The following is a 22785-nucleotide window of genomic DNA, read 5'->3' as shown; positions in this document are numbered from 1 at the left end:
GCGGTGGGCGTGGCGTCAGGATTGCTGTGGGCGGGGTGGAAGCGATGGGCGTGGCCTCGGGAGCTGTGGGCGGGGTGACAGCGCGGTGGGCGGGGCGGAGCACGGTGGGCGGGGTTTCAGGGCTTTGGGGACGGGACCCAAGTGCGGTGGGCGGGGCGACAAGGCAGTGGGCGGGGTATGTCCGTGCTATCGATAATCTTGATCCACCTATATTAACTTGTGCCCTTTCAGAACAGAACTGTAAACTCAGAGTGCTCACAGAGTCCCAGAACGTCAGGGATCGGAGGGGACCTGGAAAGCTGATCCAGTGCAATCCCCCCTAGAGCAGGAACACCCAGATGAGGTTACACAGGAAGGTGTCCAGGCGGGTTGGAATGTCTGCACAGAAGGAGACTCCACAACCTCCCTGGGCAGCCTGGGCCAGGCTCTGTCACCATGAAGAAGTTTCTTCTCAAATTTAGGTGCTCAAAGACTTGCTTTTGAATAGAATATGCTTAAACTGGCTATCTCAAGAGACTGGCTGTGAAGACTTACAGCAGCTAAATGGCAGGATGTAATTTCAATGAATGGAGACAGAGAGAGGATCAGCATAAAACCAGCAATGACAGACCAGAGACACTCACCTAAAGCCTACGGAGACCCAAAATAAGAAGTCATGTGGGCTTAGCAAGTGGACAACCAGACCAAACAGCCTGGATATTCTCCAACAGGAGGGTCTTTATCTGGCCATAATCATGTAATCAATGAAGAAACTTTCCATAATCAGAAAGAGTGCAGGCATGGGCAAACGAGAGCAGCAAATCCAGCACTGGCACAGTGTCAGAGCTTGTACAGGCAATTAGCCTGCTCACAGATCTCGCTCAGTAGTTTACACACCATTCCGAAATGAGACACTGATTTAGTTGCACAGCACAGACCGTCACTTCACACAACTTGGATAAACAAAGCAAGCTAATGATGTTCATACTCCATACAGGTGGGGCGGGGCGACAGTGCGGTGGGCGGGGTTTCCCGGCGCGGTGGGCGGGACGGCGGTAGCCCGCAGACGCGGTGGGCGGGGCGGCAGCAGTGCGCAGGCGCAGTGAGCGGGGTGTCACGGTCTGGTGGGGCGGGGTACAAGCGTGGTGGGCGGAGTTTCCCGGTGCGGTGGGCGGGGCGTCCCAGCGCGGTGGGCGGGGCGGCGGCGGCGCGCAGGCGCGGTGGGCGCGGCGCGGCCATGGCGCACGGGCACGGGCATTGCTGCTGCTGCGGGGAGACGGCGGCGGCGATCGGCGGAGACCCGGAGCGGGGCGCGGCCTGGGGGCTGTACCTGCGCATCGACCGGCAGCGCCTGCAGTGCCTCAACGAGCGCCGCGAGGGCAGCGGCGCGCTCGTCTTCCGCGCTTGGGAGGAGCGCGGTGACCGCGCACAGGTGGGGCCGGGGCCTGCGGCGGAGAACCGGGCGGCGCGGGGCGGGAGACAGCGGGGTGTTGTGGGTCTCTCCGAGGTCACCCACCGTGTTTTCCCAGCCCCCGGTGCGACCCCCGTGTACCTGCACAGGCGAGTCCGTCCTGACCGGCTCTTCTTTCTCCCCAGTTTGTAGAAAGTGACGATGACGAGGAGCTTCTGTTTAACATCCCGTAAGTCCCTTCCCCGAGCTCCCCCGGCATCGCTCCGGCTGCTGGCAGGGCTCCTTCCTCGCCTTTACGCACCCGGGAATGATGCGGGGAGAACGAAGGTGAAAACGCCGCTCCTACATCTCTCGAAAGGTTTACGGGAAACGTCAAATTAAAAGGAGTGATTGTGATGGGCGAAGACGACGATACGCATCCAGCGGAGATGAGGCTGTGAGTAAAACGAGCATTACCTTTGCTGGAGCCTAAACAGAACTAATTAACTCGTAGCTAATGAGAGCGGTGATTCCGGTGCCTGAGCACCCGGCGAGGTGCGTGGGGTGGGGGGAGCGGCGTTTCCCTGTGTCACCTCCGTCCTTCCAGGGGCCCAGGAGGGAAAAATAAGCTGTAACTTGTATGGGGATGAGCAAGGCTGCTTGCTGCCTTCTTCTCTAGAGAAATGTGGCGCTGATTTTAATTAGACCGTTTGGGTGAGATGCTGTGCTGGGAAGATTTATTTTTTTATCCAAAATGAAAGAGTATTGAGTACTCTGCAATTTTTGCTTGTGGGGGATGAAATGCACCTTGATGGAGGCCTCATTGTCCTTGGTCTGCAGTGTCCTGGGCTCTGGATCTGTATCTCCCAAGCTTTGTTTCTTGCTTTTCCTTGTTGTTTTTTCAGGGTTTTGGATATTCTGGAATGTGCTGATACTTTGTAGTGACGCTGGTATTTTCTCCCTCAGAAAACAAAGCAAACGTAGTTTCTTACTGTTGAGAAGAAGCCAGGCAGTGCTAATGGATGGCGAAGAAACCAATTAGCTGAGCTGTGTGTTAATAACTCCCTGGGTTTCCTCTGTCTCTTCCCAGGTTCAAGAACATTCCTCACATGTCCTTCGATGACGCAGGCAGGGAACCCGACCAGACGTTCAGCCTGAACCGGGACCCGCGGGGCGAGCTGGAATACCCCACCAAGTACGGCGTGGGGACGCGGGGGCTGCGCCTCCCGAGTGCAGGCGCTGAGCTCCGTCAGCCTGCACACGTGCTGCTGCATTTTAGGAAGGGGTTAGCGGGGGTGCAGGTCCTTCCCTTGTCATCTCAGAGCTGCCCACAGTAGAATTTGCCTCCGCGGCTCCGTCCTGCCCTTGGGGGTATGAGCTCTGGTCTGAAAACATCCTTCCCAGAGCCAGGGGGGTGCCTGTGCCTGCAACTCAGGAATTTTGGGGTGCAGAATCATCCCAGTGTTGCGTCCCCTGCCCCTCCTGCCCCCTCAGTCCTTTGCTCCCAAGTCTGTCTCGAATTCGGGTAGGAGCAACGTGTGGTACAGCAGCCTGGCTCCACTTTCAGCGTGTTTTCTTTCAGAATTGCCCGTTTCTCCAATGTTTACCACCTCTCCATCCACTTTCCGAAGAACTTTGGAGCAGAGACAACGAAGATTTTTTATATAGGCCTGAAAGGAGAGTGGACGGAGGTGGGTGAGAGCAGAGATGAGTGAGTCTGTGCAAACAGTGTGAAAAGGGCCTGAAGTCATAGTTTAAGTTGAGCTCTAGGGGTGAGGGTTCTGTGGATGGAAGGTCTGTGATGAAAAATCCATAAGCTGGGAACCTGCTCAGTTGTTTTAGGAGGGACTTGAGTTCTGTCCTCTGGACTAACACGTTTAATCTTAATTCAGGCTCATCGCCACGAGGTCACCATCTGCAATTACGAAGCGTCGGCAAACCCGGCCGATCACAAGCTGGAACAAATCACCCCCCAGACTCACTTCATCTCCTAAGGGCGCGGCTGGAACCTCCCCGAGGCTCTGGCACCAGACGTGAGGGGCTGACTCGGCCAGAAGCGCCTCCTGAAGCGCTGGAGAGGGTTGGATCAGCTTTAGTTTGGTCTTCGCCTCGGAAAGCCGGGTGCGCGCTGCCCGTGCGGAGGCGGCCGCTGAGGGCAGCGGGTGGTGGGTCCCGCCGGCGCAGCGGGGCTGCTCTAAAACGGGACGCTCGGTCTTTAGGCAGCGCCGGGACCGTTTACGTCTCCGCCTGACAATAAAACACGCGTGAGGTGCAGAGCTGTGGCCTGTTCCCGTTACCGTGGGGCGGCCCCGCGGGGAGGGGGGCGGGGCCGCTGTGGTAACGGTGGGGGAGCGGGGCCCCCCGTGGCCTCTCCCCGTTAACCTCCCGTTAAACTCCCGTTAAGCTCCCGCCGCGATCGCCTCAGCCCCGCTCACAACGGCCGCCCCGCGCGTCACTTCCGCCGCGCTGCCCCAGCCGCGACCCGGTGGGCGGAAGTTCCGGTGGGAGCGCGTCGGGGGAGCCGGGAGGAGAGCGCGCGCCGGGCCCGCGGGAGAGGTGCGGGGAGCGGGGGAGAAGGGGGGAGCGGGACGTACCACCGGGGCACGGCGGGGGGGGGAGCCCCGAGGTGAACCGGGGCGGGGGAGGCTCCCGGTGCCGCGGGGATGGGGGGGGGCGGCGGGAGAACGGGGAGGGCTGAGAGGCCCGTTCCCCGCGGCGCTTAACGGGGGCTGGGGGGGGCGGTAGATCCGGCTGGTGCAGCTGCGTGCCGGCCTCGGGGGGCTCCGCGCTCCCCCCGCCCCGCTCCGCCGCGGTTGTGGCACCGAGGGCGGGTCCCGGCGCTGCGCGGCCTCGTGCTCGGGGCGGCGGGAGCGCGCGCAGCCGGGACCGGGGCCGCACGAGCCCCCCCCAGCCCCGGAAAAGCCCCAGAAAAGCCGCATTCCCACCGCAAACGGCCGTTCCGGGAGCCCACCCGCCCCGCGCGGGGGCTCCTCCCGCCGCCGCTCCCCCCCCGCGCCGGTCCGGGCCTGCGGGAGAGGCCGGAACACGCTCGTTAACACCAATTAACCACGCGCTCCCGCCCTGACCAAGGCGGCGGCCCCGGGGGGGCGGCTGTGGGGGCCGCCAGCTCCAAAACAGCTCCAGTTGGACCCAAATCCCTTTATTTTATTATTATTTCTTTTTTTTTACAAATGAGGCTTTTATGCAAGCACAGGCTCCCGGGGGTCCCATCCATCCCTCCCCGAGGGTCCCATCCATCCATCCATCCTTACCCGGGGGTCCCGTCCGTCCATCGCTCCCCGGGGGTTCCGTCCCTCCCAGGGGGTCCCATCCATCCATCCCTCCCCGGGGGTCCCATCCATCCATCGCTCCCCGGGGGTTCCGTCCCTCCCAGGGGGTCCCATCCATCCATCCCTCCCCGGGGGTCCCATCCATCCATCGCTCCCCGGGGTTTCCGTCCCTCCCAGGGGGTCCCGTCCGTCCCTCCCAGGGGGTTCTGTCCATCCCTCCCCGGGGGTCCCATCCATCCATCCATCCATCCCTCCCCGGGGGTTCCGTCCATCACTCCCCGGTGCGTTCGGCCTCTCAGGTGCCTCTTCTTGTGCCCGTGGATCCTTGCGACACCCCGAGAACGGGGCAGAAACAGCCCCGAGAACTCCGGGGTGTCCTGCGCGGTGACCCCCGGGTGCTCCGCGCAGCCCTGGCCCCCAGTCCTATAATTTCCCTGAAGTTCCTGTGAACCGAGCGGAGCCGCCAGTGCATCTCAGCCTCTTCCATCTGGCAGCCGCTGTTCTTTACGGCTCCTCCCGCCGGGGTTTGGCAGGTGCCGCGTTTCCCGGCCGCCTGTTTTGACCCCGAGTGCTCACCGGCACGTGGGCCGCGCGGTTTGGCCAGACCCGAGGAGCTTGTTGTTCCCGGTGTTTGTATTTTCGAGTCGGGAAGCGGCTGGGGAAACGAGTCGGGCAGGTCTCAGTAGAGGAGGCGGCTGTTTGTGCCAGGTGAGGCTGTTTGCTGGGGTACCGGGAGCTTTTTGGGGGTTCAGGTGCCGCAAACTGCGCTGGGGTTGGTGCTCATAGAATCATTTTGGTTGGAAAAGACCATCAGGATAATCAAGTCCAGCCATAACCCAACCCGGCCGCTAACCCGCGTCCCTAAGCTCACTGTGAGATGCGAAGCTTCGAGCGGACGGTGGGGGCTGATCTTGCTCCTGGCAGCAGGTGGGATATGATGGAAACATGGTCTCGTTAGACCCGGCTGGTTAAGCGGGGCTTAAGCGTGAGGAGCGAGAGTTTTAGCGATTTGCGCCGGGCTGGGCACAAACGCCATCGACTGTCACATCGGAAGGTGCCGCCGTGGGGGCTCTGCTGGGGACCGGGAGGTGACAGAATTCACGACAGCGGTGGGGACAGCGATGGCCTCGCTGGGGGACACCAGCTCCGGGCGGCCTCCGGTTTGTCCCCACGCAGCCCCATAACAGCGGGCTGGCCCGTTTATTGTCACCATAAAGCCCGCGCTGTTTGTGCGTCCCCGCGGAGCAGGGGTGAGGGGGCGCGGGGGCTGCGCGTCGCCCTCTGCCCACGTCGGTACCGGCACAGAAATAACTCGGGCGCCGCGGTGGAACAGAAACAGCTAATTTTAACACTTTTAACCCCACACGTGCCTCCCCGCTCGGGTGCTGCGGCGTGAGGAGCGTTTTCAGCTTCCCAGCCGTCCCAAGGGCTTCAACATCAAAGACTTCACCTGCTCTTTAATTTTCCCCCAAACAGCCGGTCCCTCTGGAGCAAATAGTTGCCGGGGTGGCAGACGGGAGTATTTTCCTGCCTTACCTTTGTCCGTCTGTCCTGCAGGTGCCAGTGTCTGAGTCCCTCTCGGTGTATGTGTGGTAACAACATGTCTGTCCCCCTCCTCGCTGACGCAGTGACGGTCTCAGGGGCAGAGCGGGAGACCGCGGCGGTAAGAACCGGACCCCCCGCTTCTCCCCTTGCTGCAGCTCGGGGCTGGGGGCGGCCCTGAGCTGATCCCGGAGCCCCTCGTGTGTCTTGGGGCATCAATGGGGACACAGGACCAGTGGGTTCTTGTCTTGCGGGGGGACAGGAGCTGTCCTTTGGGCTGGGGTTGCTCCTGGTGCGTGGCACAGCCTCACGGCTGGGCTTGACCTGCTGGGAGGTTGTTGGGAGATGGATCTGATTTGCCTATTTAAGGTTTTAAAAGCAAAATGTTTAAAGAAAACGCTCTGCCCCTCGCTGAGGCCCCACAGGCTGTGTTTGGGGGCTGCTCGGGGCTGGGATGCAAAGCCTGTAGTGGAGGGTTTGTGAGTCCTCGGGGTGGGTTTGTGAGTCGTTGGGGTGGGTTTGTGAGTCCTCGGGGTGGGATTGTGAGTCCTCGGGGTGGGTTTGTGAGTCCTCGGGGTGGGTTTGTGAGTCCTCGGGGTGGGTTTGTGAGTCCTCGGGGTGGGTTTGTGAGTCCTCAGGGTGGGTTTGTGGGTCCTTGGGGTGTGTTTGTGGGTCCTCAAGGTGGGTTTGTGAGTCCGTAGGATGGATTTGGGCTGGGTTTGGGAGTCCTCAGGTTGAGTTTTTGAGTCTTAGGGGTGGGTTTGGGAGTCCTTAGGATGGGTTTGTGGGTCCTTGGGATGGGTTTGTGAGTTCTCGGGTTGGGTTTGTGTGTTCTCAGAATGTGGTTTTGGAGTCCTCGGGTTGGTTTTTTGAGTCCTGGGCGCGTTTGGTCCCACGCAGTGTGGTGCAGCCCGGCAGGGACGCTCCATCGCCCCCGGTCTCTGCTCCCCTGGGCAGCCACGGGGCCGGTGACACCCCCGAAGTGGCCGTGACAGCAGGCTCTGTGTCACAGTGACGAGCCCATTCCACCCATCCCTCACGCTCAGAGCTGCAGAGACGCATCATTAGCACCAGCTCATTCCCCCCTGTTAGCGTCTCTCGTTAGTGACTAATTGGCGTGATCTCCCTGCGCGCCCAGCCCTGCCGCCCTGCCCGGACAGCAGCTGGCGCACCAGCTCATTCTTTTCTTTTTCTGCTTAATTTAACAGGTCATTTTTTTACATGGCCTTGGAGACACGGGGTGAGTATTCCTGGCGCTGGCCATGACGCCTGGTTTGCTGCTCTCCCGGGGCTTCTCGGGGGCTTTGAGCTCGGTCTGAGAGCCGTTCCTCGCCGGGAACCGCCAGCCAGCGGCTGCCTGCGCTTCGGCTTGAATATTTATGATCCTGGCAGCCCCCACCTCCTGCGGGTTTGATTTTCTGCTTCCTTCAAGGCAGGCAGATAAGCACTGCGGTTTTTGCAGTCCTTGGGAGGGCCGGGAAGTTGGGTTGTGTGTACGTGAGAGCGTCTCTAAGCTGCCTTAGAGCGTTGTCCGTCCCCCCTCGCTGACCGCGGCTCCTCCGCGTCCGGCTGCAGGGCTCTGTGCGCTGGGGTTGTGTCTGCTGCTGCAGATCTGCGCCGGGGATTCCTGTTGGGATTCAGGCTGCCAGAATGGGCAGGACCTGGGAAAATAATATCAGGGCAGGGGATGGCAGCCTTGGAGAAAAGCTTTTCCTTGGGGGAAATGGCCTCATCTTTGTGAGCGTCCTCCAAAATGCTACAGCAGCCCTTGAGCTCCCTCTTCTCTCTCCCCAGGCACAGCTGGGCTGACGCTCTCTCCTCCATCCGCCTCCCTTATGTGAAATACATCTGTCCTCACGCGTGAGTCCTCACCGTCCTGGCTTCGGGAAGGGCCGGGGGGGTTGGTGGGCTGGGGCGCTGCTGCCCAGGCTGCAGCGACAGCCGAAAGCCCTGGAGCTCCTTCCCGTCCCCTGGTCAGGCAGGAGGGGGCTCAGCAGCAAGGGGAGGAATCACTCCCCGGTGTCCATAGCAGCCCGGGCAGGGGGGCACTCACCGGGCTGGGGTTGCTCTGGCACCGCGGTGTCCCCGGCTGTTCCCGCTGTCCCCTCTCCGCTGCTCCGACAGCATCTCCCAGCTCAGCAGCAGCAGGAGCGGGACGCAGGTGCTCTGCTCCCCAGACGAGCTGCTCGGCAACACCCGGGAGCTGCTGGGATCCACTCAGGGCTCCCGGGTGATCCCTGGGTCACCGAGCAGCCCCCAGGCTGGGGCTGGTGGCACCGACGCGCTGCTGTCCCTTGGGAGGGATGGTCATCTCGCTCCCCTTAGCTCGGATTTTCCACTTGTGCGCTTGAATTAAAACACCCAAACTGTTTTCTCTGCAGGCCCCGAATCCCAGTGACACTCAACATGAAGATGGTTATGCCCTCCTGGTCAGTGCTTTGGGTGGCAGGGCTGGGGGAGACACTCTGAGGGTGTATTTTGGGGAGTGGGAGGGATGGGGGGGCTGAAAAGCCAAAATCCGCTGCCCTGCGGGAGTTGGGGCAGAGCACACGCTGCTCCCACCTCCCATGGCCAGGGTGCTGGGGGAGTGTTGGCACTCAACCCGCATCTTCTCCCAGGTTTGATCTGATGGGGTTGACTCCAGACGCACCCGAGGATGAAGCTGGGATCAAGAAAGCTGCAGAAAACAGTAAGAAGCTTTGGGGAGGGGGAAGTGCTGAGCCCCTGGGTGCCTCTCCCTCGCTGGGACGGGGGCAGATGTTCCCCCTCTCCCTCCTTTCCGCTCCCCTGTGATCCCACCCACCTTGTCCTGGGCTGAATCCAAGTATGTTCAGTCCCTAGGACCTCTCCCTGACCAGCCGAGCATCCCGTGCGCCCCCAGCCCTCACGTGCTGCTCTTCAGCCCCCCCCAGTCTTTCACTGACCCGTTTCTCTGTCTTCTCCTTCCAGTTAAAGCGATTATCGAGCATGAGATGAAGAATGGGATCCCACCCAACCGCATCATCCTGGGGGGCTTCTCACAGGTGAGCTGAACCGCGGGGGCTGAGCGTTGGGTTCCCTCTTCCCCCTCCAAAAACACCCCTCAAAGGGAGCATCTGTGGCTGGGACATGGGTGGGTGCTGGGTGTCCCAGGTCACTGCTGGGTGTCCCGGGTGGGTGCCCCGGTGTTGCAGATTCCCCCGCAGTACTAATGAACTTTTCTAATGTGCCGCAGGGCGGTGCCTTGTCGCTGTACACGGCTCTCACGTGCCAGCACCAGCTGGCCGGCATCGTGGCGCTCAGCTGCTGGCTCCCGCTGCACAAAGCTTTCCCACAGGTACCTGTGCTGCTGCCACCGCGTGTGTCCCCGGGGAGGGTCGTGGGGGGGATTTTTCCATCTGGAGTCGCTGCGGTGTGAACCTGGGGCTGCTGCATGAGGTGTCTGTGATGGGGGCTTCATCCTGTGGTCCTGAGGCAGGGGAGGGCACAGAGATATTGGGGCTCTCTCTGGTGTGGGCATCCATGAGCCGATCGGCTCCACAAGCACCTGGTGGCAGCTGGGTCCTGGTGGGAGGAGGCGTTTGGTGGCCGGGCAGCAGATGTGGTGTCAGTGAGCCAGCACTGGGCCCTTGTGGCCAGGAAGCCAATGGTACCTGGGGTGGGTTAGAAGGGGGTGGTCAGTAGGTCAGAGAGGTTCTCCTGCCCCTCTGCTCTGCCCTGGGGAGACCACACCTGGAATATTGTGTCCAGCTGTGGCCCCTCAGTTCCAGCAGGACAGGGAACTGCTGGAGAGAGTCCAGCGCAGCCACCAAGATGCTGGAGGGAGTGGAGCATCTCCCGTGTGAGGAAAGGCTGAGGGAGCTGGGGCTCTGGAGCTGGACAAGAGGAGACTGAGGGGGGACTCATTCCTGGGGATCAAGATGGAAAGGGGGAGTGTCAGGAGGATGGAGCCAGGCTCTTCTGGTGACAACCAGTGACAGGACAAGGGGCAATGGGTGCAAACTGGAACACAAAAGGTTCCGCTTAAATATGAGAAGAAACTCGTTCATGGTGAGGGTGGCAGAGCCTGGCCCAGGCTGCCCAGGGGGGTTGTGGAGTCTCCTTCTGTGCAGACATTCCAACCCGCCTGGACACCTTCCTGTGTAACCTCATCTGGGTGTTCCTGCTCCATGGGGGGATTGCACTGGATGAGCTTTCCAGGGCCCTTCCAACCCTGACATTTTGGGATTCAGTAGCTCTGCCACGTCCCTCTCACAGTGGGGACCTGCCCAGCGATGTGTGTGGGGACGCAGGTAAAGCACCTGCCCCTCTCCTGGGCACCCCTGAGCATTTCCTTCCTTGCCGCAGGCGGCGAATAACGGCGTGAACAAGGACATCGCCATCCTGCAGTGCCACGGGGAGATGGATCCCATGATCCCCGTCCGCTTTGGGGCCCTCACTGCAGAGAAGCTGAAATCTGTCGTCACCCCCACCAAAGTCCAGTTCAAAACCTACCCCGGCGTGATGCACAGTTCCTGCCCTCAGGTCAGTGGGTTTGTTCCCCCAATTCGCTCTGGGGAGGCTGTGCGTCCCCACACCTGGGACAAGGGACAGCCCTTGAGGAGCCCCCAGGGTGATGGGCTCTATCCTCTCGGCAGGAGATGATGGCGGTGAAGGAATTCATTGAGAAGCTGCTGCCCCGGATCTAAGCGGAGCCCAATCGAGACTGTCACAGGGAAGGACACCGAGGTCGCAGGTGCCGACCTATCCCCTGTGACCCGTCCGCTGCAAACGGAAGCCATGGCCACCCCAGCGCACCTCCCACCGCTCCCCGTCTCCTCACACCGTGTCCTCCCCGGCTGGGGGTGCCCTGTGTGCCCCCGCTGCTCCCGGAGCTGAGATCGGAGCTAAGGCGAGTCTTGGCGTGGCCTTTTCTCTCCTCCTCTTGCTCCGAGTGGTTTCTGTGGGTGTCACCAACCCCTCGGCTCCCTGGCTGGGCACGGGCGAGGCTTTTCGTTGGGTTTGGGTTTCTTTTTGTAACAGTATTAGTGGTGGGAGGTTCCCCCGTGCGGCGGGGCGGGCGCAGGGCTGGGGCACCCCCTGCTCCTCAGCCCCTTCTCCCCGCGGCTGCTCTCGGCCTCTGCTCAGGCGACTCTCGGGTTTTCCATCGGAGCTCAGGAACCCGGGACTCTCCTGCGGACGCCCCCAGGCCCAGCCCAAGGCCGCCCCATCGCCGGGGGTGGCAGAACCGCATCCGCGCAGCCTCTGCGCCCCCTCGCACGGGGCCACGGCCCCTGCCCTGTCACACACGCACACTCCCCAGCGGGCTCAGCCCTCCTTGCGATAATCGCCTCCTTCCTCATCCTCCTCGTTACTTTTACAATCTCCCCCTCAGCCCGGCGGGGGGTCCCCAAGGTTCTCCTTGCACCCTGAGCCCTAAAGCGCTGCTGTTTACAGCCACTGTCCGAACGGTTTGGCCATGGAGCCCACGCGGCGCTGGCCCGGTCCTTAACGTCTCTCTGGCTGCTACTTCTCCTTCCCTTGGCGCTCGCGCTGGCGTGGGGAGGGAGAGGAGAGGCGAGGAGAGCCCCCCGTGGCCCAGGGACGGCTCCGGTGCAGCTGGAGGAAGCAGCTTTGCTCCCAGCCATCATCTCACCAGCACCGAACACCCAGGTGCCACCGTGCCCCATCTTGGCGGGGGGTGTCCATGCCCCCCAGGGCGAGGGCTGCAGGCTCTTGGCATTTCCACAAACAATCACAGGTTTCCCCGGCAGCTTTTCCCTGGCTGGAGGCTGTGCCTGAGGTTTGTCCTCTCCCATCCCCGCCAGCAGAGCAGCTCCCCGGGCGCAGGGCCCCGAATGTCCCCTCTGCGGGTGGGCTCCTGGCCGTCCCCGTCCCCTCCCGCAGGGCCGAGGGCACTTGCTGTTGAGCAGCGGTGCCCGTCTCCTCGCCTCTCGGCCACGGGCTGAGCCCGCCGCACCACTGGGCCTCTCGGGGCTGGAGCTGTAAGTGTCTTTTTAAAAAGAAAACACCGCAAAACCCTCTTGGTCCACGGGCTGTCGCTCCCTCCTGCGTGCTCCGGCTCTGGGTCCATGCCCGGCCGGCCCTCGCCCCATGGAGCCTCAGCTCGGTGGCCCATGGGACTGGGGCTGGCACCACCCTGGGGTGTTTTTCGGGCTGTTTTGCGGGACTCGGCACAGGCAGCTCTGCTCCAGCCCTGCCCCGGGATGCGCAAAGCAATAACCTGCTCTCCGGAGAGTCGGATCTGTTGGACCCATCCTTCAGTTGGTTTGGGTTGGTTGGGGTGTTTAGTTTATTTCTCTCCCCTTAGGAAGTCTTAAACCAGCGGAGCTGCTGCTGGTGGCGGGGGGAGCGCGGCTCTTCCCCTTGCTTGGGCTTCAGTCCTGCTGTTTCTTCTCCTTTCTCTGTTTTAAAGCTGCTGTGTCCTCCCCTCCGGCGGGCGGGAGGCGCGGGGGGCTGGCTGGGACGGGGACGCCGCTCCTGGCCGGTTACCTGAGGGCTGGTGGACGGACAGACTGACCTATTTGACTGTGAACTGGAACTGGGGGGCCGGTGGGGGCCCAGGACTCGTGGCCATCCTTGGGCACTGGCCCCTTGGCAGAGCATTCCTGAGCAGGGGCCATGCCGAGGACCCAGGAGGGCGAACGGCTTCTCTCCATTCCTCAATACAGCTTTTTTTTTTTCTTCCTTTCTTTTTCTTCTCTTTCTTTCTCTCTCTTTTGTCTTCCTTGTAAATGTTTGGGGGTTTTTTGTGTGTGTGTTCCACAGAGTCAGAAACAAGGTTAAATAAATGATAAACCTCTCCCAGAGCTGAGTTGGCATGGTTTGCGGCCGGGCAGGACGAGGGGCGGAGGGAGTGGGCGAGCGTGAGGCCCCTGGGTGCTGTTTCCAAGAGGATGCAGAACAGACCTGCCGCTTAGAAAATAAGAAAGTTTATTTAAAAAGAAAACAACAGCTCAATTCATAATTTAGTAGCATAAGTCATTAATCCAACTGACTGCGTCATCGCTGCCTCCTGAAGGCGTTAGAGCTGCTGGTAATAAATAGGAGCAGTGTGTGACAGGGGAGCCGGCGCCTGAGCAGCCTTTGGCAACGTGGCCACGGAAGCAGCTGCCACAGGCAACGTGGAAGCAAAACCAGGTGCCAGCCACATCTACGGGCAGCAGGGGCTGCTGGAGCCTGGCAGGGGCTCCTCTGGCGTGTGGGAGATAGAACTTGGCCCCTAAAACCACACTGGTCGTCAAGGGAAAAGGTGTGGCGGCAGCCAGCTCAGTTCTTGCTGAAGCCTGTGGGATTCTGCAGCTGCCACCGCCACAGATCCTCACCTGCAAGAGGGAGAGAGCAGGGGTGAGGGGCGGGACAGGAGGGGGACAGCGGGTGGCACACGGTGTGCCGGGGAGGGGGGACACTCACACATCTTGTCCAGGCCGAAGGCAGCTTTCCAGCCCAGCTCGCGCTGGGCCAGCGCTGGGTCGGCGTAGCAGGACGCCACGTCCCCCTCCCGCCGGCCCGTGATCTTGTACTTGATCTGCAGGGAACGCACAATGTCGGGAGTGGGGGGCGGCAGAGGGGACTCGGCCGAGGCCGCAGCCACGGGCACAAGGGCTGCTGTGACAGTGACAGCTTGGGGTGGCCGGTGGGAGCAGCTGGCTCTGTGCCTGTGGTGCTGTGAGTCACACCTTACCTCCCTCCCCGAGGCTTTCTCCATGGCCTGGACCATCTGCAGGACAGAGTAGCCGCTGCCTGTGCCCAGATTGTAGATCTGGGAGGAGGAGAAGGGATGTGGGTTGGCTGCTCTTGCGAGGGAGAAGGGCCAGACCCCCCTTTAGCTCCCTGGGGGCTGGGAGAGCCTGGCCCAGACCCAGCTGCACCCCAGACAACAGCCCTCTCAGTACCTTGCAGCCGCAGTTCTCCTTGAGCTTCTTCAAAGCAGCAATATGGCCCTTGGCCAGATCCACGACGTGGATGTAATCCCTGACGCCTGCGGGGACACAGAGGGTGAGCACAAATCCCTCCCGCAGGGCTGGGCGCTGGTGGCTGGTGAGGGGGTGTCCCTGCTCCCCCCACTCCGTGACGCACCCGTTCCATCATCCGTCTTGTAGTCGTTCCCGAACACGCTCAGGAATTCCCGGCGTCCCACGGCCACCTGCACAGAGGGACCAGCAGTGAGAACCCCCTCAGCCTGTGCCCCTCACAGACACCGCGAGCCTGGGGGTCCCTGAAGGCCGCAGCGGGGCCGTACCTGTGCCACGTAGGGCATGAGGTTGTTTGGGATCCCCTGAGGATCTTCTCCGATCATGCCTGACTCGTGGGCACCGATCGGGTTGAAATAGCGCAGGAGAACAGCGTTCCAGTCCTGGGGAGACAAAAACGCGGCTGTATGGGGAGGATGCAGCGCTGCGAGCTCACCCCAACATGCTCCAGTGTGTACAGACCTCAGTTCCCAGCTCTGCGCACCTTCGAGCAGCTCCTCACCTTCTCTGCTCTGCAGAGATCTCGAATCATTTCCTCGATGAAGTACTTGGATTTGCCGTAGGGGTTGGTGCAGCCTCCGACCGGGTGGTTCTCGTCCAGGGGCAGGTACTTGGGGTCTCCGTAGACGGTCGCAGAGCTGCTGAACACGATGTTCCTCACGCCGTGGGCTTTCATGGTCTGGGGAGCAGGGACCAGCTGCCGCTGAGCCAGCGAGCTCCGCACCATCCAGCGCAGCCCCCCAGAGCAGGATCACACCCAGAGCTGTCCCCCAGCACCACACAGAATCCAGAATGTCAGGGGTTGGAAGGGACCTGGAAAGCTCATCCAGTGCAATCCCCCCATGGAGCAGGAACACCCAGCTGAGGTTACACAGGAAGGTGTCCAGGCGGGTTGGAATGTCTGCAGAGAGGAGACTCCACAACCTCCCTGGGCAGCCTGGGCCAGGCTCTGCCACCCTCACTGGGAACAAGTTTCTTCTCAAATTTAAAGGAAACCTCCTGTGTTCCAGTTTATACCCCACATGCTGTGTCCCGGCTCCACTCACCTCCAGCAGCCGGATGGTCCCGGTGAGGTTCACCCTGTAGTACTCCAGTGGCTTCTGCACAGACTCACCCACAGCCTTCAGCCCTGCCAGGTGTATAACGGCTGAGAAATGGTGCTGCAGAGGGGGACAGAGCTTGATGTCAGTGCCACAGTTACCGAAGATAGAATTTCCAGGCAAGAAACCAGCCAGAAATCTCCCCAGGAGTTTCATTCAGCCAGACCGCACTGTCTCCATGGTTCAGAGGAACGTTTGCTGGTCACAGAATTTCCTCAGCACTGTCCTCCCCAGGCCAGATCTCCTGACTCCCACCCCCAGTACAAACCCCTCGGAGCCCCTGAGCCCTCCCCGGGGCACTGCAGCTCCCGCTCTCACCTTACTGAAGAGCTCCTGCAGCGCTGCCCCGTCGGTGATATCCAGCTCCTGGAAGAGGATGGGCTGGCACACGATCTGCTGCACACGCCGGAGGCTCTCGGGGAGCGCGTCTGCCCCTGGGGACAGGGAAGGGATGAGGCGCTGGGACAGCTGGAGGTCCCAGCACAGGCTGAGAGGGGCCAAGCCCCTTGTGTGGGAAAGGATGAAGGCTCTTGTACCTCGGATGGCATTGTGGAAGTTGTCTATGACCACAGGGACGTAGCCAGCCTCCACCAGCTCCAGCACACAGTGACTGCCGATGTAGCCGGCGCCGCCGGTCACCAGGATCTTCTCTGCCATGGTTCCCTGTGGGAGGAAAGGCCCTTGAGCGCTGGATCCGGGGAGGAAGGGGCTGGGCAGGCTGTGGCACACCCTCCGGGACAGGGAGGGTTTATCTGACACTTGTCACACACCAGGAAAAAACCCTTCTGCTCTTCCTGCTAAATCCAGTCGAGATCCTGGTGTCACCCGTATCCTGCAGCACAAACCTCTCAGGCTGATTCACCCCTAAGCACAAGGGCAGGGATTCATCAAACAGTATGAACTTGTGTGGTCTCCTCAAGGGCATCAGCTCTAACATTTTCCCTCATTCCCCGTTTTCCCTCCTGCTCTGAAATCCCCTCTCGACATCAGTCCCAGTGCTCCCTCCAGCCCCAGCCCTGGCCCTGTTCCTCCTCGGCTTCCCACGAAGGTGACACCAGGTCACTGCAGCCTACAGGGACATTTGCTGACACACACAAAGCGGAAACCTAGAAAATAACCTGCAAGAAAGCGCCTGTCTCTGGGAAACAAACAGGAGCTCCTGTCCCGTGGAAAGGAGGAAGAATCCACTTTATTATCAAGGCATGTGCAGGCAGCACGGGGGAATTTTCCTACCTGGGTGACTTCAGTCACTCCCAGAGCTGCATCTCAGGTTGAAAACCCAACTAAAACCCCTAAACTGTTCTGTGTCTGCTGTGGCAGCCAGAGGAGGCACCTCCGGCGGAGGCCAGAGCAGGTGAGGGCTGGAAAGGTAAAATAACGCCGCTTTTAGCCGGGCAGGCGAGCAGCACAGGGGCCTGTGGGCCAGGTGTGTGTGGGACAGGGCGCGGACGTGCGACAAGGTGTGGACGTGGCACAGCAGCCCGTCAGTGCGGGGCCGCGGCTCCCACAGGGCTGGGTGTCCGTGGGGCTGGGCCGGGGTCTCCTGAGGGGCTGCAGACTGCCCGGGGCTGGGGTTGGGTCCAGGGCGAACCTGAGGGCTTGGAACCGGGTCCCTGTGGGGCTGGGGGAGCCCCGAGGGGCTCGATTTACCTCAGAGTCTAGAGATACCTCAGGGTCTGGATGTACCTTGGGGTTTGAATTTACCTCAGGGGGTTGGATGTACCTCAGGGGGTTGGATGTACCTTGGGGTTTGAATTTACCTCAGGGGTCTGGATTTACCTCAGGGGGTTGGATTTACCTCAGAGGGTTGGATGTACCTCAGGGTCTGGATGTACCTCAGGGGCCCCGCCAGGCCATGGGAGCTCCCCACTAAGGGCGAGCACGGCAGCGCGTCCCCCCTCTCGCAACCCCCCCTCGACCCCGGCTCCCCCCGCCCCCCCCGGCCGCTCACCCGCCGCTCCGCTCTGCTCGCGCCGCCGCGCCCGCTCTGCTCCCGCGCCGGGTGCGGCCCCTTTAAGGCCCGGCCGCGCTCCCCGCCCCCGCCGGTGCCACGCGCCCCGCTCTCCCATGGAAACGTGTCACCGCCGCTCCCTACGGCGCGGCAGCGGGGACAAAAAGCCGCAGAGCGCGCATGCGCGGAGTGAGTGACCACGCCCCCCTGGGCGGGGTGCAGCGTGGAAGGACAACTGCCATTGGCGGGCAGTGAAGGGGCGTGGCCACACACCAGCGCCCACGGGGCGGGGCTTGCGCCACCAGTTCCGCAGCGCCCCCTGGCGGCGGGAGGAGCCCACCGAGCCCCGGGCTTAAACCCACCGATAGATTCACCGATTCCAGCTCTTTCAGTGTTACTGTTTATTTAATTGTTACAGCGTATTTAAGTGATGCGGAGACACCCGGTCCACTGAGAGAGGTGCAGAACACGGCTACACTCACCTCAGGGAAGGACGGGGTCTTTGCACTTGTCTCCAGTCTCACAAATAAACTTATAAAATAAATTATTTTAAATAGAAGACAGGGGGAGATTCCCCCGGGACCTGCGTGCCGTGAGGAGTACGTGTGCGTACAGAATAACCGTGTTTCACTCTCAGGGGATGGGCCACAGCCCACGATGGTGCAGCGGTTCCATGTTGAGGCACTTGGAAGGAAACCAGCAGCAAAAGCTCTTTTACTGGCTTATTTAACCCAAACTTGTAATAGTTTGGAGTATTAAATAACGTGCTTATTACTCCTAGTAGTTAGAAGTATCTTACAACAGATACAGTCTTTATTACAACCCCTAAACGCTAAGACAGAAGGTCCAAGGCTGCCCCTTGACGCTTTAATCACCAAGGGGAACATTTTGCTTTCAGTCTTAACATCTAGAGCGAGGAGAGAGAGGGAAGAAGGGTCAGGCCTGACCTGGAGAAGTGCTCTAACTGGAAAAGCTGTGGTTTATCACAACAAGATCCTAAGGGAGAAGTTCCGGGACGTGGTTCTGAGCTGGTGCTGAACAGTGAACGGGGCGGCTGTCCCTTCTCCTCAGCACGTCGCGTCCTCCCCTCTCCAAGGCAAACGGCTAACGTCCTCAAGGTTGAACACAATATTCTCATTTTTTTCATTTCTTCATAGATTCTAGTGGATTACGCATTTCCCCTCAAGCACTGGAAGGAGCGCTGAGGGTCAGAACGGAACGGCCAACACCGAATCCTGCCTTTCTTCTTGGTCCAAGGAGAAACTCGGTTCAGTATCACAGTCTGCACGACGCCTGCGACACTTTGGAATTGGTGCGTCTGTTGAGAGCGTTGCAAATGAACGTGCCCGTGTCCATCAGCTTCTGCAGGTCCACACCCTTCATGGGACAAAAGATAGGACATGCCTTGGTACCGGTTCTACCGCTTAACGCTGCCCAGTAACAACTGGTGTCACTGGGAGAGACCAGGAGGGGCAGAGGGAGCCTGAAGGGTTGAATTATAGAATTATTTTGGTTGGAAGAGACCTGGAGGTCATGGAGTCCAACCGGTACTTTAATGTGGTGCTGAGCACCCACTGCTCACTAACGCGACTCTGAGAGCGAGGGTCAAATCGCAGGAGAGGACAAAACGCTCCCGGTGTTGTGGTGAGACCAGACCTTCGGCTCCAGCCTGGCTGAGCCACACGGCAGCGCCACAGTGACCCTGCAGCTGCAATCACCACGTTCGCGCTCCCTGGGATGAGTTCTGAACCCCCACTGAAGCCCAAACAGCGCGAGAGGCTCGGCTGCTGCAGGCAGGAGCTGCTCGCACTCACCGTGTGGATGCCCAGGCCGTTCAGCATGTACACCAAGTCCTCCGTAGCGACGTTTCCAGAAGCTCCTTGGGCGTAGGGGCAGCCCCCGAGGCCAGCGACGGACGCGTCCACCACGCTCACACCCATCTGCAAACAAAACCACTCTCAGTAAATTCCCCTCAAAGCACAAACCGTGGTCCTGCTCCTCAAATCTACAGTTCACGAGCAAGGACGGAAGAAACGCGAGGAAGGGTGAGACGCTGCAAAGCGAGAACCTCACCTGAAGCGCTACCAAGATGTTGGCAAGAGCCTGTCCGTAGGTATCGTGGCAGTGAACAGCAAGAGCCCCGACCGGCACCTCTTTCATCACCGCTGTCAGCATCTCCCTCATGCTCCCCGGGGTCCCAATGCCGATGGTGTCCCCGAGGGAAATCTCGTAGCAGCCCATCGAGTACATCTTCTTCGAGACCTGTCCAAAAGCCAAGATGCTTTTACTGGAAAGGCGGCTTTGCTATTTCCTTCCCCAGAGATGGAGACAGAAGAATCAGAGCTTGCTTCCCTGGAGCACAACAGCAGCAGGAAAAACTGCCCAGAGACTCTTCTCTGGGATCAAACATCTCCAGGTCCCCACACCTCCCTGAATTCCCCCACCCCTCCCTGAATTCCCCCACCCATTTCGGCTACATCCAGCCTTCCCTTCCTGAGGAGGAAACTGTGACCCTCCCCAGAGCTCAGTTAAATGGTTGACACATCCTCCAGCCCCTGCTGCACAACTCACACCCACAACAGGCAGCCAAAAACCTCCCCAAGATTATGGTTGTATTTACAATGAACTCACCTCTGCAACTTTAGCTGCAGAAATCTTCCCCTCATAGGGACATCCAAGGACACAGGAAACGTATCTATGATTAAAAAAACAACACACTTTTAGCTAGAGAACATGACGTTTTACTGGCCAGATTAGTCAGGACTTGTGCAGTATCTTTCTTGGAAGAATTAATTTCATATTCTAAAAATCAGCCCAGTAGAGAAAGTTTACACAATTAACCATGCAACAACTACTTCTTCCACTTCCATGGACATGAAAAATCAGTGCGGTGGTGTTTCCAAATGAATGGTTCCCAGTGCACTGAGCTCACGTCTGCTCACAGCAGAGAGACACCCCCAAGAAAGGGGACAAGTTTAAAAGAAATCCCACTCCCTCGAGCTGCACAGGGTGGAATCCAAAGGGATTAATCAAGGCTCCGCTCGCAGCAGGAGCTCCTTACCCCCGCACAGGAATGCTGGCGGCTCTCGCTGCCGTCATCACTTCACCGAACCGCTCCAGACTCTCCTCTATGGAGCAGTTGATGTTCTTCTTGGTGAAGAGCTCAGACGCTGCTCCAAAGATCGACACTTCTTTGGCCCCCGCTGCCACCTGCCAAGAGGAAGCCTAAATTAAAGCGACCCGACTTCTCTTGCAAGGGAAATGACAAGAACAACCACGACTACAGTCCTCTCATTCTATAAAAAACAGCTTTTCCTCAGTTCTTTCCTGAATAGCCCAATTCTTTCCTCAGTTCGTTCTACAGCAAAAACACGATGACACATCCAAGTTTGTCATCAAAGGAAGCGTAAAGTTGCAGACGCAGCAGTAAAGCCACATCCGCTGGATGTAGTTGCGAGAGCTGCAGGAAATGCAGATAAGATTGAAAGAATCACCATCAATTAAAACACATTACTTTTCTTTCTATTTCTATAAACAACAGGTTTCTATCCCTTGTAAAGGAACAACAAGCTGAGCCTGCTGCGTGCCAGAATGAAAGATGCATTTCCCACCCTTAACCACAGTTGAAACGTTCACAAAGCACCAAGGACACTCTCTTACCGCCGCCTGAAATCCTTTCAGATTGGGGGTCAGCACAGGATAACTGACACCAGGTAATTTATTAATCCCTTGCATGACTTCAGTGTGGTCAGCCATCTGCAAAGCAAACAAGGAAAGGTTTCTCAGGGTGACGACGTCCACTTCTGTAAACTGTAAAATCATTTTTGAGATTTGTTTTTATGAACTGGGAAGGCAGAATTTAGCAATAAGAGAAATAGGCCTCTGGAGGGCAAAGGGCGACGCGCCCTGTGAAGAATCAGGGTTCAATCACCCAAGCGAGCCGGCGCCAGCACCTGCACAACCGGCTGTTTGTTTGCCTTCCAGCTGCGTGTTTGCTCCTTCCCAGGGTGCAAAGGGAAGCTCTGCGATATTGCAAGCTCCCGTTTGACTTTGCTGCTTCTTGCCCAGTTACAAGCCACTGTAACAAGAGTTTTGGAGCAGAGAGATTCTTCTTATTGCTTTACTATTTTTGACATACAATTGTAAATCCCATTTGAATACCGACCTGAGGAACCCACTTGGGGGAAACAAAGCTGGTGGCCTCTATAACCTGAAGCCCCGTCTCTGACAGCATGTTGATTAAACTGATTTTCACCGGTGTCGGTACAACATTCTAGGAAGAAGAAAAATAAGCACATTATTTCCACAACAAACTCTTCCCCCATTGCCAAAACCCCTCATCTTTCAGCATCAAATCACAGTGTTTTTTTAAAAATGGCCCTGCCGCTGGAGCACAACAGCATGTTATGGGTATTTGGTCAGGTCCCCTGTCATGAGGAGCCTTGAATGACACAGAATGTCAGCGGCTGAAATCGTCCTGGAAAGCTCATCCAGTGCAATCCCCCATGGAGCAGGAACACCCAGATGAGGTTACACAGGAAGGTGTCCAGGCAGGTTGGAATGTCTGCACAGAAGGAGACTCCACAACCCCCCTGGGCAGCCTGGGCCAGGCTCTGCCACCCTCACTGAGAAGTTGTTTCTCCTCATATTTAAGTGGAACCTTTTGTGTTCCAGTTTGCACCCATTGCCCCTTGTCCTGTCACTGGTTGTCACCAGAAGAGCCTGGCTCCATCCTCCTGACACTCCCCCTTTCCATATTGATCCCCAGGAATGAGTCCCCCCTCAGTCTCCTCTTGTCCAGCTCCAGAGCCCCAGCTCCCTCAGCCTTTCCTCACACGGGAGATGCTCCACTCCCTCCAGCATCTTGGTGGCTGCGCTGGACTCTCTCCAGCAGTTCCCTGTCCTGCTGGAACTGAGGGGCCACAACTGGACACAAGATTCCAGGTGTGGTCTCCCCAGGGCAGAGCAGAGGGGCAGGAGAACCTCTCTGACCTACTGACCACCCCCTTCTAACCCACCCCAGGTCCCATTGGCTTCCTGGCCACAAGGGCCCAGTGCTGGCTCATGGTCACCCTGCTGTCCCCAGGACCCCCAGGCCGATCGTACCTTCTCGTTCTGGAGCCCGTCCCGCGGCCCCACCTCCACCACCTTCACCCGCTTCGGGAGCGCTCCGGCCGCCGCCGCGCCGCTCACCTGGGGGCAGAGGGACACAGGACAGCGTCAGCGCGGCCCCGGCGCTTCGCTTCTCCCCCCCGGCCCCGCTCACCGGCCGCAGCGACACCGCCCAGCGCGGGAGCAGCCGCCGCGCCGCCGCCATCGCTGCTCACGTGACCGCGCCCACCGCCACACGTGACCAAAGCTGGGGCGTGGTTTCGCGGTCACATGACCGCCTCGCTGCTTGGATCGCGGTTCGAAACCGCGGAGCTGCCGCTGCCCCCTCGGTCCCCTCCGTCATTTCAGTCCCCTCGGGGGGACGAGAGACCCCAGCCCATACCTGTCCCCGCGGGCCGTCCCGTGGCAGCGCTGCTGTGGCACACTGTGGCATCTTTCCCTCCCAGACCAGCGACTGTGCGGCCCCTCG

General features: G+C 59.7%; 4 protein-coding genes across 5 annotated transcripts; 2 read left to right on the top strand and 2 right to left on the bottom strand.

Annotated features, from left to right (window-relative positions):
* Window positions 1-977: 977 nt before the first annotated feature.
* PITHD1 (PITH domain containing 1) lies at window positions 978-3636 on the top strand. The gene is made up of 6 exons (XM_082071453.1): window positions 978-1411; window positions 1576-1619; window positions 1749-1826; window positions 2460-2564; window positions 2952-3060; window positions 3262-3636. Exons 1-6 carry the CDS (start codon window positions 1217-1219, stop codon window positions 3361-3363), a joined length of 633 nt encoding a protein of 210 aa, XP_081927579.1. The 5' UTR covers window positions 978-1216; the 3' UTR covers window positions 3364-3636.
* Window positions 3637-3811: 175 nt separating this feature from the next.
* LYPLA2 (lysophospholipase 2) lies at window positions 3812-12983 on the top strand. 2 transcript variants are annotated; one of them, XR_014185944.1, is made up of 11 exons: window positions 3812-3925; window positions 6217-6322; window positions 7410-7441; window positions 7996-8061; window positions 8583-8630; window positions 8820-8890; window positions 9151-9224; window positions 9416-9517; window positions 10528-10704; window positions 10818-11071; window positions 12949-12983. XR_014185944.1 is itself a non-coding variant. In XM_082071452.1 (10 exons), exons 2-10 carry the CDS (start codon window positions 6245-6247, stop codon window positions 10866-10868), a joined length of 699 nt encoding a protein of 232 aa, XP_081927578.1. In that variant the 5' UTR covers window positions 3812-3925; window positions 6217-6244; the 3' UTR covers window positions 10869-12983. The 2 variants fall into 2 exon arrangements, 1 of the variants encoding a protein (XP_081927578.1); XM_082071452.1 differs by having other exon boundaries at window positions 10818-12983.
* A 303-nt stretch (window positions 12984-13286) lies between these two features.
* Window positions 13287-17338, bottom strand: GALE (UDP-galactose-4-epimerase). The gene is made up of 11 exons (XM_082071449.1): window positions 17205-17338; window positions 15790-15916; window positions 15572-15687; window positions 15200-15313; window positions 14656-14832; window positions 14423-14536; window positions 14260-14326; window positions 14076-14161; window positions 13865-13942; window positions 13594-13708; window positions 13287-13505 (listed from the first exon to the last, which is right to left on the bottom strand). The coding sequence occupies exons 2-11, from the start codon at window positions 15908-15910 to the stop codon at window positions 13450-13452; spliced, it is 1044 nt and encodes a 347-aa protein (XP_081927575.1). The 5' UTR covers window positions 15911-15916; window positions 17205-17338; the 3' UTR covers window positions 13287-13449.
* A 258-nt stretch (window positions 17339-17596) lies between these two features.
* On the bottom strand, window positions 17597-22546 carry HMGCL (3-hydroxy-3-methylglutaryl-CoA lyase). Its single transcript, XM_082071525.1, has 10 exons — window positions 22471-22546; window positions 22311-22397; window positions 21370-21477; window positions 20865-20960; window positions 20266-20414; window positions 19836-19899; window positions 19278-19466; window positions 19019-19144; window positions 18307-18581; window positions 17597-18162 (listed from the first exon to the last, which is right to left on the bottom strand). The coding sequence occupies exons 1-9, from the start codon at window positions 22519-22521 to the stop codon at window positions 18480-18482; spliced, it is 972 nt and encodes a 323-aa protein (XP_081927651.1). The 5' UTR covers window positions 22522-22546; the 3' UTR covers window positions 17597-18162; window positions 18307-18479.
* Window positions 22547-22785: the final 239 nt, after the last annotated feature.

The sequence above is a fragment of the Streptopelia decaocto genome, assembly GCF_964273445.1.
Source record: "Streptopelia decaocto genome assembly, chromosome: 23".
NCBI classification, from domain to species: domain Eukaryota; kingdom Metazoa; phylum Chordata; class Aves; order Columbiformes; family Columbidae; genus Streptopelia; species Streptopelia decaocto.
Note: the sequence above shows the minus strand (reverse complement) of the source record. Positions and strands in the feature narration are given on the sequence as shown.

Coding starts and splice junctions, on each gene's coding strand:
- GALE (XM_082071449.1), bottom strand. CDS start 15,910: ATGGCAGAGAAGATCCTGGTGACCGGCGGCGCCGGCTACATCGGCAGT. Junction 15,314..15,571: donor TGCAGGAGCTCTTCAGTAAG/GTGAGAGCGGGA, acceptor CCCCCTCTGCAG/CACCATTTCTCAGCCGTTAT. Junction 13,709..13,864: donor AGAAAGCCTCGGGGAGGGAG/GTAAGGTGTGAC, acceptor CGTTCCCTGCAG/ATCAAGTACAAGATCACGGG.
- LYPLA2 (XM_082071452.1), top strand. CDS start 6,245: ATGTGTGGTAACAACATGTCTGTCCCCCTCCTCGCTGACGCAGTGACG. Junction 8,891..9,150: donor CAAGAAAGCTGCAGAAAACA/GTAAGAAGCTTT, acceptor TTCTCCTTCCAG/TTAAAGCGATTATCGAGCAT. Junction 9,518..10,527: donor TGCACAAAGCTTTCCCACAG/GTACCTGTGCTG, acceptor TCCTTGCCGCAG/GCGGCGAATAACGGCGTGAA.
- HMGCL (XM_082071525.1), bottom strand. CDS start 22,521: ATGGCGGCGGCGCGGCGGCTGCTCCCGCGCTGGGCGGTGTCGCTGCGG. Junction 21,478..22,310: donor ACGGGCTCCAGAACGAGAAG/GTACGATCGGCC, acceptor TCTTCTTCCTAG/AATGTTGTACCGACACCGGT. Junction 20,415..20,864: donor TGAAAGGATTTCAGGCGGCG/GTAAGAGAGTGT, acceptor TCCTCTTGGCAG/GTGGCAGCGGGGGCCAAAGA.
- PITHD1 (XM_082071453.1), top strand. CDS start 1,217: ATGGCGCACGGGCACGGGCATTGCTGCTGCTGCGGGGAGACGGCGGCG. Junction 1,412..1,575: donor AGCGCGGTGACCGCGCACAG/GTGGGGCCGGGG, acceptor CTTTCTCCCCAG/TTTGTAGAAAGTGACGATGA. Junction 2,565..2,951: donor GAGCTGGAATACCCCACCAA/GTACGGCGTGGG, acceptor GTTTTCTTTCAG/AATTGCCCGTTTCTCCAATG.